General features: G+C 40.6%; 1 protein-coding gene across 1 annotated transcript in view; it reads right to left on the bottom strand.

Moving 5' to 3' along the window:
• Positions 1–10,922: 10,922 nt before the first annotated feature.
• Positions 10,923–19,727, bottom strand: part of SPTLC3 (serine palmitoyltransferase long chain base subunit 3) — a 132,649-nt gene continuing 123,844 nt past the window's right edge. Inside the window, exon 12 of the mRNA XM_003134257.5 lies at positions 10,923–14,601. Coding sequence (XP_003134305.1) covers positions 14,488–14,601 — 114 coding nt within the window. The 3' untranslated portion in view covers positions 10,923–14,487. The remainder of the gene's footprint in view (positions 14,602–19,727) is intronic.

Raw genomic sequence — 19,727 nt, 5'->3', positions numbered from 1 at the left:
TTTTAATTATTTGTCTGTTACTCTTTTCAAAATTGCCCTTTAGTTTTTGGATGTTCTTCTTTGGGAAGGTTCTATCTTCAAGCTCACTGATTCTTTCCTCAGTCATGTCAAGTCTACTGGTGAACCTATCAAAGTGTGTGTGTGTGTGTGTGTGTGTGCATGTGTGTGTGTCTTTTTAGGGCTGCACCCACAGAATATGGAAGTTCTCAGGCTATGGGTCGAATTGGAGCTGTATCTGCTGGCCTATACCCAAGCCGTATCTGTGACCTACACCACAGCTCACCACAATGCTGGATCCTTAAGCCACTGAGCAAGGCCAGAGATCAAACCCACCTCCTCGTGGATACTAGTCAGATTCTTTACCACTGAGCCACAATGGAACCTCCCAAAGGTATTCTTTATTTTGTGACAATTATTTTCCCCCCTTAACATTTCCTTTTGATTCTTAGAGTTTTTAATCTCTCTGTTTCTATTACCCATTTGTTCTTGTATGTTGTCTACCTTTTTCATTAGCACCTTTAATACATTTGTCATAGTTATTTTAAATTCTCTGTCTTATAATTCAAATATCTATGTTATATCTGGTTCTGTTTGTGATGATTGCTTTGTTTCTTCACACTGTGTTTTTTCTTTTTGTACATTTTCTTGGATTACAGTACCTGGGGTAACAGCCTCTAGTTTATGTTTTTGTGGTTTGGATTTATGTTTTTGTGGTTAGGTATTTGTTCTTGTTTAAAGTTTGCTATAGGTTTGAGAGATTTTAAATTCCTCTGATGTCCTTGTTTTTGCCTTGACTTTAGGTTTCCCTAAGCGATTCTTCTCAAAGAAATTCTTCCTCAGCATTTTCAGCTGTAACTGTTAGTATTTTGAAGATGTATTGGTGTGCTGATAATATGTTGGGACTGGAGAATGTGTTATAATCTTGCAGTTAAATCTCAATATTTAAGTTGGCCTGTGTCTTGGGGCTGTGACTTTCACGAGTGAGTCACTAGTCAGTAGTACAGTTATTTTCCCCTCTGTCCTCTACGTCCTTCCCCAGATGTAATGTTCCTAATCCATTTCTTTGGAGCCCTGTCCCCTGTTGACTCTGCCATCCTGCCCCTCCCCCATTAGATAGACCAAGAAGGCAAGAGGGGACTGGCATGGGTTACAAGCCCCCTCCCCCCAGATGGGATAAGGCTTTTGCAGTGTTTTTTTCCCATGAAGAGTTGGTATTTGTGGTGGAAAATGTTCTGGATATGTTTTCATAAGGATTACTCTTTCACTCCCTGGCCAAAGCCAGGAGGAGGTCACTTTCAGATCTTCATTGTGAGGGCCTGGTGGGGCCCCTGGGGGTAAAAACACATGAAATTTGCCCCTCTTCTAAGACTGGGGACCCCCAGATATTTCTCATTCCCTTGCTAGTCCATACTCAGCCTCCAACCATTCATCAAAATTACCATGTGAGTGTGTGTACTGCTTTATGGCTCTAGCATCTTATGACCCAGGTAAGCACGGTTCTTCACCGTGACTTTCTGAATGCCTCTGTCTCTCCAGATTTCAGGGTGGTTGTTTGTCCTGCCACCTCAGTTCTCTGATGGCTTCAAGAAAAATAATTAACTTTCAGTTTGTTCAATCATTTCTCTTTTTGTTTTTTTGTTTTTTTTTTGCTCTTTAGGGCTGCATCTGTGGCATATGGAAGTTCCCAGGCCAGGGGTTAAATCAGAGCTGCAGACGTTGGCCTGCACCACAGTCACAGCAACACAGGATCTGAGCCTAGTCTGTGACCTACATCACAGCTCACGGCAATGCCAGATCCCCAACCCACTGAGCGAGGCCCGGAATTGAACCCTCATCATCATGGATTCTAGTTGTGTTCGTTAACCACTGAGCCACAAAGGGAACTTTTGTTCAGTCATTTCTTGATGCAAGGGTGGAAGTGACAATTTCCAGGTTCCCTACATGTCAGAGCCAAACCTGACATCCCTCCATCTCTTTTTTCAGTCTCATTTTCTTCATCTATAAAAATTATGTATATTTAGGGCTACTTTGCAATGTTATTTCCATGACTTTATGAGACTATATCATCTATGAGAAAATCATGTAATATCCAGAGTAGGTGATCAATAAAATGGAATTCTGTACTTAAATTTTAGAGGGAATTCCACTGTCATAAAGAAACAAAGTGGAGTGGAACTACACAGACACTTAAAATTACATGAAATCAAGTAGATGTGCTCAAAATAAAAATTAATAAGTAGAGAGTAAATCATTTAAATTATGTGGACAATTCTGCCTGTCAAACCATAGTACCCTTGTATCAACTAGAAGAAAGGAGCAGTGAAAGGCTGGGGAGCGAGTGAGGAGAAGGAGGAAGGAAAAGTTCCAGGCAGAGGGAGAAATGTATGAGAGGGTGCCTCAGACAAGGAAGAAGCTAAGGATATTTATTAAGAAATATGACAGTGGAGCTGGAGGGGAAGGAAAGTGGGAGATAGTGCCAGAGGGGAGGCCTTGTGGTCATTGTGCAGTGCTTGGACTCTATTTTTAATTTTAATATTTATTTATTTATTTATTTTTTGCTTTTTAGGGCCACACCTGAAACACATGGAGGTTCCCAGGCTAGGGGTCTATTCAGAGTTGTAGCTGCAAGCCTACCCCACAGCCACAGCAACGCAGGATACAAGCCACGTGTATGACCTACACCACAGCTTATGGCATCATTGGATCCTTATCCCACTGAGCAAGGCCAGGGATCGAACCCACAACCTCATGGTTCCCAGTTGGATTTGCTTCCACTGCGCCACAATGGGAACTCCTATTTATTTATTTTTAGAGCCACACCTGTGGCATATGGAAGTTCCCAGGCTAGGGGTAAAACTGGAGCTGCAGCTGCTGGCCTACACCACAGCCATGGCAGTGCCAGATCCAAGCTGAGTTTGTGACCTGCATCACAGCTCACCACAATGTCAGTTCCTTAACCCACGAGTGAGGCCAGGGTTGAACCAGAATCCTCGCAGATACTAGGTGGATTCATTTCTGCTGAGCCACAACAGTGCTTGCACTTTGTTTTAAGAGCAGTGGACTCGGAGTTCCCACTGTGGCTCAGGAATTAAGAAACCAACATAGTCTCCATGAGGATGTGTGTTTGATCCCTGGCCTCACTCACTGTGTCAAGGATCCAGCATTGCTGCAAGATATGTAGGTTGTAGCTGCAGCTTGGATTGGATTAGACCCCTAGCCTGGGAACTTCTATATGCTGCAGGTGCAGCCATTAAAAAAAAGCAGCAGCAGCAGTAGACTAGCATCTCCAAAACTCAATTTTTATCATTCACATATTTCATAAGTAGAAAATTAGAAATGGTGACTTCCTATGAATTTATTTTGTATTTCTTTTCATTGCTGTCCAAATTCAACATTTTTCATTATTTATTTATGTGAAATTATTATCACATGTCTTTTATGTATTAGTTCTTTGTGATATTATTACTATTTGAGGAAAAAAATCATCCTCAATTAAAAAGAATTCGTTCTTACCACTCAGTTATTTTAAATGTATAGGTCTTCCTGATGGGATGAAAACTCTGGCTTATGACAACAAGCATTTATTTTTCATTCATCCATCTGTGAGTGAGATGAGATTCAGCTGACCTAACAGAGAACTTTCTGTGTAGTTGATAACATTTAGGGCAAGATGGTCCTTTGGAAAGGTCAATATTTGTTTTCTTGGAGAAGGTTGTAACAATGTCCTAGGTGACTGGGCAGATTCTTGTGACTCCAATAAGATCATAGTCCTCAAGATGAGATGTTGGTGGATCAAAGGGAAGAGCTATCTTTTGGTTTGGATTCACCTGACAGCAGACCCAGGGACAAGGATTTGGATGCTAGGAGTTGATTTGGCAGATAGTTCCAGAAGCATGGTGAGAGAGTGGGGAAGGGAGACATGGAAGAAAACAGCCAGTAAAGGGCTCATTGATGAGCTGGTTACCCTTGTGAGCATCTGGGGCCCTAGCCTGTTGGGGACATTATGAGAGACTGTGTAGAACTTGCCTTCAAATTATGCCCCCAGGGGGGAAAGAGCTTGAAGTGCTTCTCTGCCAACTCCATCTCACAAAGAGGAAGGCTGCTCTTAGGATATCAATTTTTGCTTTGCGTGGATGGGGCTCTTGGGTCCACAAAAAACCCTTAGACAGAAGGATGCAGGTGCTCATGGTAGAAATCTGAGAGTGTGTCTGGTTACTTAAACCATAATGTTGCCAGGACTAAAGTTTGCCCTTGGAATATCTCATGGAGTATAAATCAAGAGTGGAGTAATAAACACAGGATCGCTTTTAAATAATGTTTTTACTCTTTGGGTAACTAAATCTGTGTTCAACTTGACTGTCTCTCCTTTTATGCATCTTTTTAATTAAAATTTAACTTTTTTTCAGAGGCAAAAACAGCAACTTCCAAAGTGTGAAGCTCACTGTTAGATTTTTGTTTCTGGTATTTTTCCCTTTTAAAAGAACATCTGTCTCATCACGAACGTTGAAGGTATAGATTTAAAAGAACTGAACATGAATGTTCCTGGAATTATGATGAACAAGAGTTTTCTAAAAGCACATCACCCCATTCTTCAGCCATGTGAAGACCTGGTCTCTTAATTCTGTCTTCACATCACTCACCTATATTCACAGTTAAGGCTGAATGGTGAAAATGGAGGAAGATGCCACAGAGGGATGGGGCAGGAAGGAACTGCAGTGCCTGCTGTGATTTTTAGTGATTACCTCTTGCTATTCTTAACTGTCACTGAAGAGTAGTTTTGAACAAGCTGCAAAACCCTGAAAGGTCATAACCCAGGAGGGGAGAGACCCCAGGAACGTGCACCAGGAAAGATGCAGATGGATAAACAAGCCATAACAAGGGCACCGTATGTTCTCATTTCCAGTGCTTCACTGAAGAGTTGACCCCAGGCTCTTCCCCTGTGAAAGCGGTATTTTAAAGAACCAACCCCAAACAAACCTATAGTGATCCCCAGTTGGTTGGTTTTCCCCATCACTAATGAAACCCAGGAGGGTGCCGGGGTGAGGTGTGACAATTAGAGAGGCAGAGTGAAGATCACAGAGGTGAGAAACCTACCACCTCTTTTTTCACACCCTGAGGAGCATATGGGCCAGACCTAGCACACTCAAAGTTCTGGTGGCCAAGACAGAATTTTCACTGCCTGAGAGCTGCAGGTAGATGGGCACTGCTGTGACACCCCCTTCTCCAGCCTGGCCCAGCCCAGCCATTTCAAGGATACTTTAGATGAGAGCATTCAGAGATGACAGCCATCTTTCCCATATTGTTTCTAAGGAATGAGGCAAAGGCATCCACATGAGAGGAGGTGATAAGAGTTGAAGTTTGGGATAAGTGATGGGCTGACCTGCTCACCAGGGGTATGGATTCCAGACTCTGGGCTCTAGTATTGGAATATGGAGGGGGCTTACAAGGTCTCATCTGTCATCCAGGGAGCATGGGGTTGGTGCTGGAGCAGTCCTGGGGGAGGAGGGCTAGGGAACTAAAAAATCGGCATTATCTGCAGGAAATCTGCTTCTTATAGATCTCTGGATGCTCCCTTCGGGATTGTAGAATCAGAGCCTGTCATTCTCCTTGGAAAGTGTCCAAGAGGTCTGGGTTAAGCCAGTCTTCAGACAGGATTAAAAGTGGGCCTCCTCCACGCTCAACTTTCCCAACTTTCCTTTGTCACGGGTTGAGATCTGAAGCCACCACCATGCAAGACATGACAAAGTCCTAGGGCTTGGTGGAGCCACAAGTAGGAAAATAGCCTGGGTCCTTCAAACACCATGTGGAGGGGGGTGCTTGCCACCCAGAGACATGAATTTCAACTCCGATTGGAGCAAAAAACATCCCACTGCCTTTTCTTCCAAAAGTTCAATCTATTTTAACTAATAAATTATCATTTGAGGATTTTTTTCATTAAACTCCTGGATTAATTCTGCTCCTTTCTGGATACCATGTCTTTCTTATGCTTGGAGGTGTTTGCTGGAGTATTGATTAAGGAAATTTTTAAAGAAAAAGGCACCAAGGAAACAAACTTTCTGAACCTTTTAGGTAAAAAATAGTCCCCATTTTTCCCTTCTTTGATTCGATGCATTTTTCTGGGTATTAGACACAAAAGTATTTTCCCTCTGAAGTCAAAGGCGTTGCTTCATTGTCTTCCATCATCTAGTAGTGCTAATAAGACATACATGATAGAAAAATCAGCAGGGGGCATTCTCCTTGTGACTCAGCGGGTGAAAAACCCGACATAATGTCCATGAGGATGTGAGTTCCAGGCTTCACCTGGCTTAGCGGGTCATTGTTGCTGTAAGTTGCAGTGTAGCTCACAGATACCTCTCAGATCTGGTGTTGCTGTGGCTGTGGTATAGGTTGGCAGCTGAAGCTCAGATTTGATTCCTAGCCTGGGAACTTCCATATGCTGTGGGTGTGGCATAAAGAGAAAAAGAAAAAGCAGCCAGGGAGGGATACAAAAAAAAAATGTGCAAAAGATCAATACAAATAGCTGTACACACATGAAAAAAGGTATCACTCACAGTGGGAATCAGACATTAATAAGAGTCCATTTCCTTCTCTGTCAGTTTGACAAAGATTATTAAAATGGTAATATTCAGCTTTGGCACAGATTAGGGAAGTGACTATTTTTATATACTGCTGGATAGGTGTAAAAACTGGAATGAGCTTTCTTGAGGACATGTTTGTAATATTGCAATCTGTTACTTTTACCTTTGTAGGTGAGATCATTTTGTTTTTTCTAGTTGGAAACATTTTCATTCTGTTTATCCATGAAGTAGCCAAGTTTCATGAGGATGCCTTTAGGTGAAAATCTATTTTTATTCATCAGCTCAGTACTTACTGGGCTTTTTTGACGTTCTGTTTTATCCCAGTTTCAGGGAAACAGTCCTATTATTTCTTTGATTTTTCTTCCCTGCCTTCAGTTTTTCTAATTCTTTCTTTCTCAACTTTTTATTAGACGAATATTGGGCCTCCGGCTAGATTTTTAAAGTTTTCTCTCATGTTGTCTATGTCTTTTGTCCTTTGCTTTGTAGTCTAAGAGAGATTTAAATTTTTTTCTTTTTTGCTTTTTATTGATTTCTTTTCACCAAACATTTAAATAATAAGCATTTTTAATTTTCATGAACTCTGGTTACTTTTCATATCAACCTGTTTTTGTTTTGTGGATGTGATACTTTCATACCATCAGGTTGACCCACAAGAATAATAATTAGGCTATTTTAAAAGTTCTCTTTTCCATGATTGTCTGTTTCTTTTAGTGAAAGCTCTTCTATTTGTCCATCTGGGCCACTCATTTTGGTGGTGTTGGTTCTCAAACATCTGGTAATTCCTCATCTTCCATCTACATTGACAACTGAGTCCATGGTCACTGGTTTGAGTAGATGGCATGTTTCTTCTCTCCTTGACTGTTATAAAACAATAAATGCACAGCAAAAGATGTAATTTTCAAAAGTATTAGTCTTCATTTTATTAGCAATAGACCCACTGTAATAAAATACTTAATTTTTCTATAAAATGTGTCTGTAACATTGGCTATCTATAGAATTTATAGAAGTATCTATGTAAGAAATCTTTAACATTCGGTCTATCCCACTTAGTGTCTCCAACTTAATGAGTTGTCTCCTTAACAGAGCATTTTATAGCTATATACTTTGAAGTTTTGTCTAAGCCCTTTTTGAGTTAAAAACTCTTTGTACATATTTACTTGAAAATGTTTTAGGGTAACCAGATTATATTTTTTTAATATCAATATACAATTTTATGTATAAAGAAAAAAAAACATATTCTGTCATAGGTGCCTATTATTTGTGACCCAGATTTCTTAATGTTTCATGTATGCAGGGATGTTTTTAAAAGACTGATATATGAAATGGATATGAACACTATTAAAATAGTTGCATGACAACTACAATTGTGTGCACAATAGACACATTATGGGGAAATCATGCATTATTGGCAAAAGAGATTATTTTTCCCTTTTTAACAACTCATAGCCTGATTGGTTGCATCGGCCTGGAGAAAAATTTTCATTCAAAAGATGCCAAGACCTTTTTCCATGATCTCACATTGCTACCCATTTATTTTTCACACACAGAGCCTTATTCACGCTGGGGGTCACTAGTTAAGTAGGCTAGATTGAGCTCATCTCAGCGAAGCCATTACACTTCTTTCAGTCTTCCTTGCACATTTGCTCCATGCAAGCTTCAAATGTGGAAAAATATAGACTTCTGGGCTGGAGAAACAAAGAAGCAGCAATTTCCTTGCCGTATTCCTTGGCGGGTGATGAAGTAGAGAGCATGTGGTGATTGGAGCCAGACCTCACCCTGGCCACGGGCACCGCAGTCCACCCAAACCTAATTAAGAAAGATCCTGAATAAACTTGGGGGATAGCCAAAATCCCTAGCCCCTTCAAACAATGTTTTTGATATAAAAATTAGCATCTGGGCTGAATAAAAAGGAGCACTGTTTTAGGCCACAGCAAAAAACAAACAACATCAACAAAAACCCGCAAAAAAAAAAAAAAGTTTATCTTCTTCTCTTCTTCTCTGACCTTCTTTTATTGGACATTTCATTGATTTGTACCAGTGATAACTTTTCAGAGACGTTGACTTGCAACCATCAGATTTCAACCTCTCATTTGGACCAAGGGATGCAATGAGAATGACAGTGATAAGTCCTACCTTTAACCCTGTCACAGGCATCATCCTTCTCCACATGAGTGAGCTGGTCTCACTTGTTTTTATTACTGCTTGAATTACTGCTGCTAATATATAAAGTTAGCAGAAATAACGTTTTAAGAAACTTGATTCAATGAAGAAGAAGGCAGGAGTTCCCGTTGTGGCTCAGCAGTAGAGTAGTGAACCTGGCTAGTATCCATGAGGACTCAGGTTTGATCCCTGGCCTCACTCAGTGGGTTAAGGATCTGGTGTTGCCATGATCTGTGGTGTAGGTCGAAGATGCATCTTGGGTCTGGTGTTGCTGTGGCTGTGGCCGTGGCCATTAGCTGCCGTTTTGATTTGACACCTAGCCAGGGAACTTCCATATGCCAAGGCTGTGGCTCTTAAAAAAAAAAATCATGCTCAGAAAAAAAGCAACACCCTGTCAGAGTCTTGGGGATCCTCTTTAGTCACTACCAATCCCCTAACACCTTCAGTACCATTGCCATTCAAGATGAGTCCATTATTCACCTCTGAGAGTCCCCAGAAGATAATGTATGACAGACTTCTTGGTACATATCTGGAAGATGATAAATGTCCAAAAATTATTGATTTATTCTCTTTCAAGACACCCAATACCTATTTTAGAAATAACTTCCAGTCTTACTCCTGGAAATTTTCGTGTAGGGTATGAGATAGAAAATTTGACTAATTTCGATGCCTTTGTTATCCTGAAGACTTACCTTTTAATGAAGTTGAAACCAATTAGGGAATTAATTAAGACAACTGTACCCTTTAGGAGACTCAGTGAAATACATACTGATAAAATTATAGGATTTCTGGGGCTTGTAATCTTGTAAGAGGGGGAGCGAAATGAGCAGGAGAAGTAGGTGAAAAAGACTGGCTGTGAATTGATCATGTTTGAAGTGGTGTGACAGGCACGTGTGGGTTCATTATACTATTCTATTTTATTGTATGTTTAAATAGTTTCATTATAACAATTTTTTAAGTGTATAGATTAGAAATAAATTTTTTTATTGGTTTTTTTTTTTTTTTTTTTTTTTTTTTTTTTTTTTTTTTTTTTGGCCTCCTTACAGCATATAGAGTTCCTGGGTCAGGGATCTGATCTGAGCTGTAGTTGTGACCTACACTGCAGCTGTGGCAAGTCCATATCCTTAACCTGCTGTGCTGGGCCTGGGTTCAAACCTTCTTCCTGGTACTTCAGAGACACTGCTGAGCCCATTGTACCACAGCAGGAACTCAAGAAATAACATTTTTAAGTGGATGGACTGCTGTCAGCTCAAAGCTGAATTCCTCCCCAAGAATTGCCTTCAACTCAATAGAACTGTTTCACACAAGGTAACACTCTCCCCCATACCTTTACCCTGATAGCTTGCATCCAGTGACTGGTGGATGGGGAGAAAAGACTTGGCTCCCTTGCATTCTTTTGAGATACCTCTAAAAGGCCCGTCTCAGTTGCATAGCTCCCCTGGGGCTGACTGAGGCCTAGATTATGATGACATACAGTTCAGCTTCTCCTTTTTCCAATCCTGTTCCCTCACTCCAACCTGGATATTGCGGCATTGGATGTGGTCTCAGTGGTATGCTGGTAAATGTTTAATAGCCAGCTCTGCAGATCACTAATTTGCAGTGTTTGCCAATTTTCATGGTGTAAATATTCCCAACATGACCAATTTCAAGCTCCAATGTCACTGAAAGCAGAGTAGAGAAGGTGTGAGCACAACTGATTCTTCTGACATGGTGCAAGCCAGGGCTAGCCACCCCTGGCCAATTTTCCTCAGTGAAATTCTGCTTCTGCTGCTGCTGTTGCTGCTCTCCTTCTTCTTCTTCTTCTTCTTCTTCTTCTTCCTCTTCTTCTTCTCCTCCTCCTCCCCCTCCTGTGCCAACCCTCCCGCTCCTCCTGTGCCTTCCCTCCCCCTCCCTTTCCTCCTTCTTCTTATTTTTTTACTTTTTTGGCTGCCCCTTGGCATACAGAGTTCCCAAGGCAGGGATCAGATCTGAGCCACAGTTGCAAACTAAACTGCAGCTGCTGTAAGGCCAGATCCTTAACCCACTGTGCTAGGGCTGGAGATCAAACCTGCATCCCAGTGCTCTCAAGATGCCCCCAATCCCATTGTACTATAGCAGGGACTCCTCAATGAAATTCTTAAAAGCAAATCTCTACCTCAGTCTTTTTTTAGGGCAACCCAAACTAAACACAAAAATCATCAGTTATTTTTATACTGCCAATTTTAGTGATTTGTTTATTAAAGAAACTAACGTATTACAGGCAGAATGAAATGAAATCAGTCAACTCAAATGTTTCAGTGAAACACACACACACACACACACACACACACACACACACAACACACCAAAACACCATAACACAAGGTCCCACAATAACTGCCTACAAACATTTAAAATACAGACTCCTCTTAGTTTTCTAAACATTACACAGTTGCATTCTGAGAAAACAGTCTTTCAGATATGTTGTTCTTACCGAGACTAGGAAAAATTGCCAAGAGATCATCAGACAAATTCAAATTACAATTGTTATTATTGCCATAAATCAAAGCATATATTTAAAAGAGCTAAGGTTTCTTCATCAGAACTTTTAATTCAGAGTAAACCTGTTTATAATATCTTATCACTGAAGAAAAATACAGAGGAGCATTGCATGTTTTAAGAACAAATAAGACTTTCACCTTGTTCAAGAGCTGTTGTTGGAATAAATAAATAATCAGAGGTTGAAGTTTTTTAAGGGGTTTGAAGGAGTAGGAAGAAAAAAAATAAACAAGATGCTACACTCAATGGAACAAGGTCACAAAAAGGAAAGGGAACATCTTGTAGGAAATGAAACACAGAACTGGAGATGGGAAAATTTTGTCTAAACGAGTAGCAGATTATTCTGCAATATTGGATCCATTTTGGTAGAAAGAGAAGGTACCTGGAAAATGGGAACAAAATGTCCCATTGAAAAGTTTGGAATAATTCATTTTATTTTAGTAGTATAAATACCCTTAGCTATCAACAGAGAATCAGAACAAACTTCCTGGCCTGTTATTGGAGCTGACCCACCTACCAAAACAGAAGTTCCAATAGTGGTTCTCAAATTCTGACCTGATTAGAATCCTCTAGGAAAGCTGATTAAAATGCAGCTTCCTGGCAGTGCAGCTATTCTGATTCACTGGAGGTCTGACGTGGGCCCAGGGATCTGCATTTAAAAAAGCCTCCTTGAAAGTTCTAAAGCCCATAGTCTCTCTCAAACCAAAACATGCTGAAAGGCAAATACAGCCAAACAGTCAGGAACCTGCACCACGTAAGATTAGGAAGATGTCTACATCATTTCATTATGCAAATATACCCTCCTTACAAATATAGATCTGGATCCCTTATCTTCTGCTTCCCTGAAGGTCATTTTTAGAAACAACATCTTCCATCTATCCATCAGTCAAGCAGATTCTCATCTCCGTACCTTTATATTCCTGCTTGCTCTGTAAAGGAAGGGGAAGTATGCATGTGTGCACACACACACTCGCATTGCAATTGGGAGGTTTGGGCATGCATAACACTACAGTTCATTTAGAAAATCATCTTTCCAAACAGAACCAACCAAAGGGATATTTTTGGCTCTGGTATAGTTATTGAAGTCCGGTAATCCCTATTCAATTGAAATCATGGTTTTTACTAACCTAGCGATAGATTTTTTTTCTTATAAAAATTAAAAATTCTCACAAGCACCCTCTTAACCAACTTCATTCTATATGACATATATTCTTATATAACCAATCTTTTGGAACCTGTGCCCCTCAGGAAATATTTCGCTTGGATTTCAGTTCTTCTCATAAGTGTATACATTCAACACAGGCTCTCTGACAGAGACAGGTCTTTTATCCTTTGTTGAGTTGAGAATGTAATAAATCACCTAGGCCTCTGAGATCTTGACGAAGATGCATTTTGGACAATTAACTAAGATCAATGTCATTTAAATGCACAGTTTTCAAGAGAAAAGGCCTATTTGTCTTTTATTTCTTTGCACATTTATAGAACATAAATTTTCTTTTGCACAAGGAATCCTGCACCTGTTCACTGAGAAGAGTTGGAATTTAGTCCCTTTTGGAATTTAGTTATCAAGAGCAGTCACTGGATGGGGCCACTGCATTTTCAGAACCCACCTCCTCTCCTCTTCTGCTTGTGGGACTCCTTGCAAATGTTCATGAGGAACTTTAACATGTGATCCGCTTTTAAAGTGATGTATCTACTGGGGGTTATAATTTCCCCATAAAAAGTTTTGCACACTGATTACCTTTAGCCCTTAATAAGCTCTGAGCATCTGGGCCCACTGCTCCATCCAACACTGAGGCTGTGGGTAGAGTTTCTATCTCAGGGCACAGCATGAAAGCCTGGGTCCATCTGTGTCATGCAAAGTCAAGCCTCTCTTGAAGTGATTTGTTTATAGTGTCATTTGATGGAGTGGAATGTTCTGTAACTCATTCGAACTATTACAGAAGCTTTGCTGAAAGGTCACCCCTGCTTTTTAGAGTTTCCCAATCTGGGCACCATCTGGGAGCTTGTTAAAGATAAAGTTTTCCACGGGCTTTTTCCATACTAACTAGATCCAATTAGCAAAGGGCTAATTTACAGAGAAGTGTGTGTTCACATTTAGCGAGAAAGAGAGAAACAGACAGACCAATAGGCAGACAGACATCCAGAGACAAAGAGAACTCAAGTAAATTACAGTTAATTGCCCAATAGTGTATAAGCCTACTTAGCACCTAGTCGGAGTGCTTATGCCAAATGACAGTACTAGTTAATAGATCTGAAGGGGGGGGTGTCCAAATTGAAAAGTTTAATAACATTTACTTTTAAATGTCATTTTGGAATCAGTCTGTTCTTCAAGGGTAGTCTTGGGAGTTAACGCTCAATGAGTTTGAATTTCACCATTTACTCCAAATTCAATAGGAAATGACAATCACTCCTTAAATTAGTTAAAGGTATGCACACTAACCATTCACTCCACACGGCACCAATGGCGTTCAAGTTGTTATAATTTACAGTTTTAGTCTAGGCCTACAATTGGCTGGCTTGCCTTCTGCCCCCTTCCTGATGAAACAAAAGTCTTGAATTTTCCAAACCTCAAAAGCGCAGCTATAAAACTGTAGGAGACCAGCAAGAGGAAAAGGAAAGTTTCCTTTAAAGATGTCTTTGGTTGATGCTGGTCAGGTCGGCTCTCTCCCTTGAAACATTAACCATGGTTCTTGACACTTGTCCTTGGAAAAAGCCCAAATGTGGCAAGTGGTAGAAGCAACATTTTTTTACCCTCCTGCCTGGAAATTTCCCTGATGCGTTCTAGCTGGTGTTTTCCTGGGTAATAAAGAGTTTAGCTCCTGCCTACCACCCTTGCCCCTGTCTGCAGAGGAAATAAGTAAACACATTGTGAGATCTACTAAATTAAAACCCTAAACCCTCTCATTTGGTTGGAACTCCTGAAAGGGTCTGGACCAAAGAGGCTGCACAGTAGCAGCTAAGACACAGGCTCTTTGGCATTAAACTTTTTCTAAGAAGTGCATGCATTTGTAGCAGGAAGAGGAGAACATTAATCTCCCGAAACCATAGTTTTGTCTCTGCAGAGACACTAAAAACACAACAATGACTGTGTCTCCCTTGGTCCAATGAAGCTGGTTTGGAAACAAAAACTGTTCTTAGAAAGGAGGAGAAATCCATTTATCTGCCTTCCGAGGCAAAGAGGGAGGTCTTTCTGGCAGGGTTTGGAGGTTCCATTTCAGGACCAGGAGACTCAATCCTCAAGTTCAAAGCTTGACTCGTCATAGAGTTCAGGGCGCGCTGACTTCCTGTGCCGGGAGTATTTCACATGCAGGAGATCACCTATTTCATCCAGGGCTTCCAAAACCTGCAAAGAGATGGCCTGCATCAGTCCCCTTTAAACCCCCAAGTAACCATGTTCTCTGCAGCCTCACAGAGAACCACCATCTTTTTTGGCCAGCTTATTGAATTTTAAAGAAAAGGAGAAAGATAAAAAAGCAGGTAGCTATGGTTCATAAACCAGCCCTAGAGGAATGTGAGAAGCTAATGCATTTTATTTCCTACTCTTTAATAGCCTAACTTCACCTTACGGATGTTTAATTTATTTGTGGGGTGTGGAGAGAGGAATAAAAGCCTCTGATCTCTGCTTACCCTTGAAGGCTTTATTTTAAAGTTTAATGGTACAAGCTTGTGGAAGAAAAAGAAAAGTTTGCAGGTTACATTTGAATTATGTCTTCATGACACAGCAAACCAACCTGGCCAGTAAGAAAATGGAACATCATGGCAGCTGATCAGCACCCCTGTCTCTTCCATGCTTCCCCCCACCTCCACCTCTCCCATCCCAGGCTTTTAAATACTCATCTCTATGCTCCATAGAATAAAAGAATTTAAAACCACAAGAGACCAAGAATACATCTGTTTCAATTCTCTTAATCCAGGCAGGTAAATGTATATTCCCAATTCTACAAATGAAACAACTGAGATCCAGAATATACAAAACATAATTTTCTCCTCTAGTCTAAATCCATCGTATTGGGCATGTCTTTCTAAATTTTTGAGCCTGTTTTTCTCAACCAGTCAAAGAAGGAAGATGATATTAGAGTTCACTGTTTTGAAAAAGGTTAAGGGAGAGCTATTAACATCAGAATGAATGACTCTTGGGGCTTATGGACTTTCCGCTTTGGAAAGTCTTTCAAACTGACATCAGGAGTTACTGTCCTGGTGCATCAGAAATGAATCCAACTAGGAACCATGAGGTTGCAGGTTCGACCCCTGGCCTCACTCAGTGAGTTAAAGATCCAGTGTTGCCGTGAGCTGTGGTGTAGTAGCAGACGCGGCTCGGATCCTGCATTGCTGTGTCTCTGGCGTAGGCTGGCAGCTACAGTTCCGATTTGACCCCTAGCCTGGGGACCTCCATATGCTGCAGGTGTAGCCCTGAAGATACCAAAAAAAAAAAAAAAAAAAAAAAAAAAACAAAACCCAAAAAACTGACATCAGTTAAGATCTCTGCTAACCTGTTAAGTATAGTTTATTTCTGGGTGGTAGGATTACGGGCGTTTGAAATTTTCTTTTTACTTCAAAGTATTTTCTTCGCTTTTATACCAAATATAAGCAAGAAGAAAAAGTAACGAAAGTTAACATTTTAATTATTTATTTATTTTTGGCCACGCCCATGATATGTGGAAGTTCCCTGTCCAGGGATCAAAACTGGGCCAAAGTTTCAACCTGCACCATAGCTACAGCAATGCTGGATCCTTAACCCGTTGTGCCACTGGGGAACTTCCTAGAAATTACATTTTAAATGACATCGATCTGGGATAGTTTCTATTGCTTTTGTTGAAGGTGGGGGATGTAGCAAGTATGGTTTTGAAAGTGAAGGACCCTGAGTTCCTGTAGTGGCCCAGTGGAAATGAATCTGACTAGGAACCATGAGGTTGCAGGTTTGATCCCTGGCCTTGCTCAGTGGGTTAAGGATCCAGTGTTGCCATGAGTTGTGGTGTAGGTGGCAGAGGCGGCTCAGATCTGGCATTGCTGTGGCTGTGGCGTAGGCTGGCAGCAACAGCTCTGATTGGACCCCTAGCCTGAGAACCTCCATATGCTGAGGGTGCAGCCCTAAAAAGACAAAAGCCAAAAAAAAAAAAAAAAAAAAAAAGAAAGAAAAAGAAAAAGAAAAGAAAGTTAACAAAACACAACCTGGGGGTGATGAGAGACAATTCATGGACGTAGTGAGCAGAAAACATAGGATTTCAATTCATTTTTATCTCAACATTTCTAAAAAAATACTTTTATTACAGAATATTGGCTCTATTCTCTGTTTGCATGGTACATCCTTGAGCCTATTTTCCACCCAATAGTTTGTGCCTCCCACTCTCCCACCCTTGAATTGTCTGTCACTCCCTCTCCGCACTGGTAACCAGTAGTTTGTTCTCTACGTCTGTGTCTGCTTCTTCTTCTTCTTCTTCTTTTTTTTTTTAAATATTCACTAGTTTGTTATATTTTATAGATTCCACATATAAGTGATATCATAGTATTTGTCTTTCTCTGACTGACTTCATTCAGTTAGCACAATGTCCTTCAAGTCCATCCATGTTGCTGCAAATGACAAAATGTTCTTTTTTATGGCTAACATGCCATTGTATGTAAATATCTCATATACTTTGTGTGTGTGTGTGTGTGTATAAAACATCTTCTTTATCCATTCATCTGTTGATAGACACTCAGGTTGCTTCCATATCTTGGCCATTATAAATAATGCTCTTGGACTTCCCGTCATGGCTCAGCGGAAACGAATCTGACTAGTATCCATGAGGATGTAGGTCTGATCCCTGGCCTCACTCAGTGGGTTAAGGATCCAGCGTTGCCATGAGCTGTGGTGTAGGTCGCAGACACGGCATGGATCTGGCGTTGCGGTGGCTGTGTTGTAGGCCAGCAGCTACAGCTCTGATTTGACCTCTAGCCTGGGAACCTCTATATGCCTCAGGTGTGGGCCTAAAGAGACCAAATAATAATAAAGATAATAATGCTATGAACATTGGGTGCATGTGTCTTTTCAAATTAGTGTTTTTTTTTTTTTAATATATTCCCAGGAGTGGAATTGCTAGATCATAATAGTAGTTCTATTTTTAGTTTTTGAGAACCCACCATACTGTTTTCCACAGTGGTTGCACCAATTTACATTCCCACCAACAGTGTACAAGGATTCTATCTTTTACACATTCTCATCAGCATTTGTTATCTGTGCTTTTTTCAATAATAGTCATTCGGATAGTTGTGAAGTGATATCTCAACCTTTTTAACTTATTCTTTGTGAGTCTGTTATGAAATGTACATAATATATGGGTAATGTGTATATAGTCTTAAATGGATTTATGTTGAGTCCCTCTGATAAACCACCTGGAACACACCAATACTCAAAGTTAGGTTTGTTCAGCTTGCTTCAGCATGGGAATATATACTCCAAAAGAACCATCTTCATCACAGGGAGTGGAGAAGGGCTGCTTATTACATTGGGACTTGTGCCCAAGATGACTGTGAGGAAGCAGGGACCATGACGGGAATTCCAAGTCTTCCCCACTTTCAAGGGCTTCTTCTAAACCTATTTTTCTTGCCTTTACAAACATCTTGAAAGACTCGTTTACCATGTCTTACCCCTGAAGCATTACATTTAAGAGAAACAACTTGTTAAAATTAATGCACTAAAATATATATACTCATTTTACAGAACCTGGGCCATACAGAAAAGTATAAAGAACAAAACCAGCAAAGTTCTCCCATCATCTCAAAACCTAGAGTTAGCTCAGTTGTTAACAGGTCATCTGATAAACTGTTACGGTGTACCTACTATGTACTACACATTGGTTTAAGTCTTAATATAATGGCAGAGCAGAAAGATATGGAGGGTGTGTGTGTGTGTGCATGTGCGCATGTATAATTAAAGCTCAAAGTATCCTTTTCATTTTTAAAATTCTTTGTATTCTTATTTCTGTTCCTTGCATTCTCCTAAAACTGTCTGCTCTGAGGAACATCAAGCTCCTACCAATGCTCATCCAATAGTTTCTTCTCTTCTCTCACCCCATTTAAACCTTCTACTGTTTTGTGGGGACATTTGATCTTCCCCTTCCTTGAAGCTTTTTCCTTTTTACTGTGTTTAGCACTATCTTAGCTCATGGCTTTTTCAATTGTTCTCACTCCATCTAAGTCTAGTTCCTTGTCTGATTCCTATGTCCACCCTGGGATGTAGGCACTCTGCTGGAATCTGCCTTTGACCCATTCACTATAGTTGGACAATTATATCTTCTATCATTGACTTTAATGATCCCACTAGGTCCTCAAATTACAGCAGCTCCAGCCTTTCATACTGCCCTAAACTCTAGAATCTGATTTTCTTTTCTACCACTGGCCCACTGACATATAATCCCAACATGTCTAGAACTGAGCTCATTTCATTCCCTAATCCTGTTGATGATTTGCTGTTCCTTGCCGTAGACCTTATCTCAGAGACATGCTTAGTGTTGCCCTTCTTCCATTCTCTGGAGGGCTAGAGACCTTGAATTACCCTTGATTGCTTTGTCCCATGTGTGCCCTGCACCCAAATATTTGCCAAGTCTTGGCAGCTCCATGCATTTATAGCATCTGTTCCTAGATCCATGTCTTATGTTTCCATTGCCTTTGACCTTGTCATTTCTTGTTTTGTTCAAATAGCTTCATTTATGTAATAACTCATTCCATCTTCATGCTCTTGCAACTGTCTGTATGTCTTTTCCGAGATGAATTTATTCTGACTGGTATTATTAGGAGGTATTAATTTATAGTAAGTCCTCTTAGACTTTTTGCCCCAGGGTTTTGCATATAGCAGACAGCCAATGGTGTTTCCTCAACTGCATTAATCTTTCAAGATAGTTTCATCAACCCTGAACTGACTGACCTGGCTTTGTTCTCTGGAATTACTCATGCCCATAGAGACTGAAATCAAAGGGCAATACAATGTGGTTTTAGAATCATTTACACCTCATGTAGGACTAGCTTAGATGATAGACGTCCCTCTGTTGTTGGTTTTCCAACAGGTTGCTTTTTGGATGCTTTATGGATGTGGTGACTATGAGTAATGTCAGGATGCATGCAGTTCATGCTGCAATGACACCTAAGATCAGCATCTCCATTTAAGAACAAGGAAAGAGCAGGATGTCTGGCTCGTCCCTCAGCCTTTGCTATGAAAGGGAAACATGGACTTGAATCAAGGCACTGAGCTGATTTTCTCTTCTGTCTGGTGAGTTGATTCATTGTTGGGCATTGTTAGGATTTCTTTGTTTTTTTCTGAAATAGTTGAGTGTCATTAGGTTTTTTGGTTTTTTTTTTTTTTGTCTTTTTGCCATTTCTGGGGCCGCTCCTGCGGCATATGGAGGTTCCCGGGCGAGGGGTCGAATCGGAGCTGTAGCTGCCAGCCTACGCCAGAGCCACAGCAATGCAGGATCCGAGCCGTGTCTTCGACCTACA

Source organism: Sus scrofa, chromosome 17 (assembly GCF_054392235.1).
Source record: "Sus scrofa isolate SSC_HxYL_T2T_F1_AM1 chromosome 17, Sscrofa_HxYL_maternal_Yorkshire_Landrace_v2.0, whole genome shotgun sequence".
Taxonomy (NCBI): domain Eukaryota; kingdom Metazoa; phylum Chordata; class Mammalia; order Artiodactyla; family Suidae; genus Sus; species Sus scrofa.
This window is presented reverse-complemented; position numbering and strand designations above follow the sequence as displayed.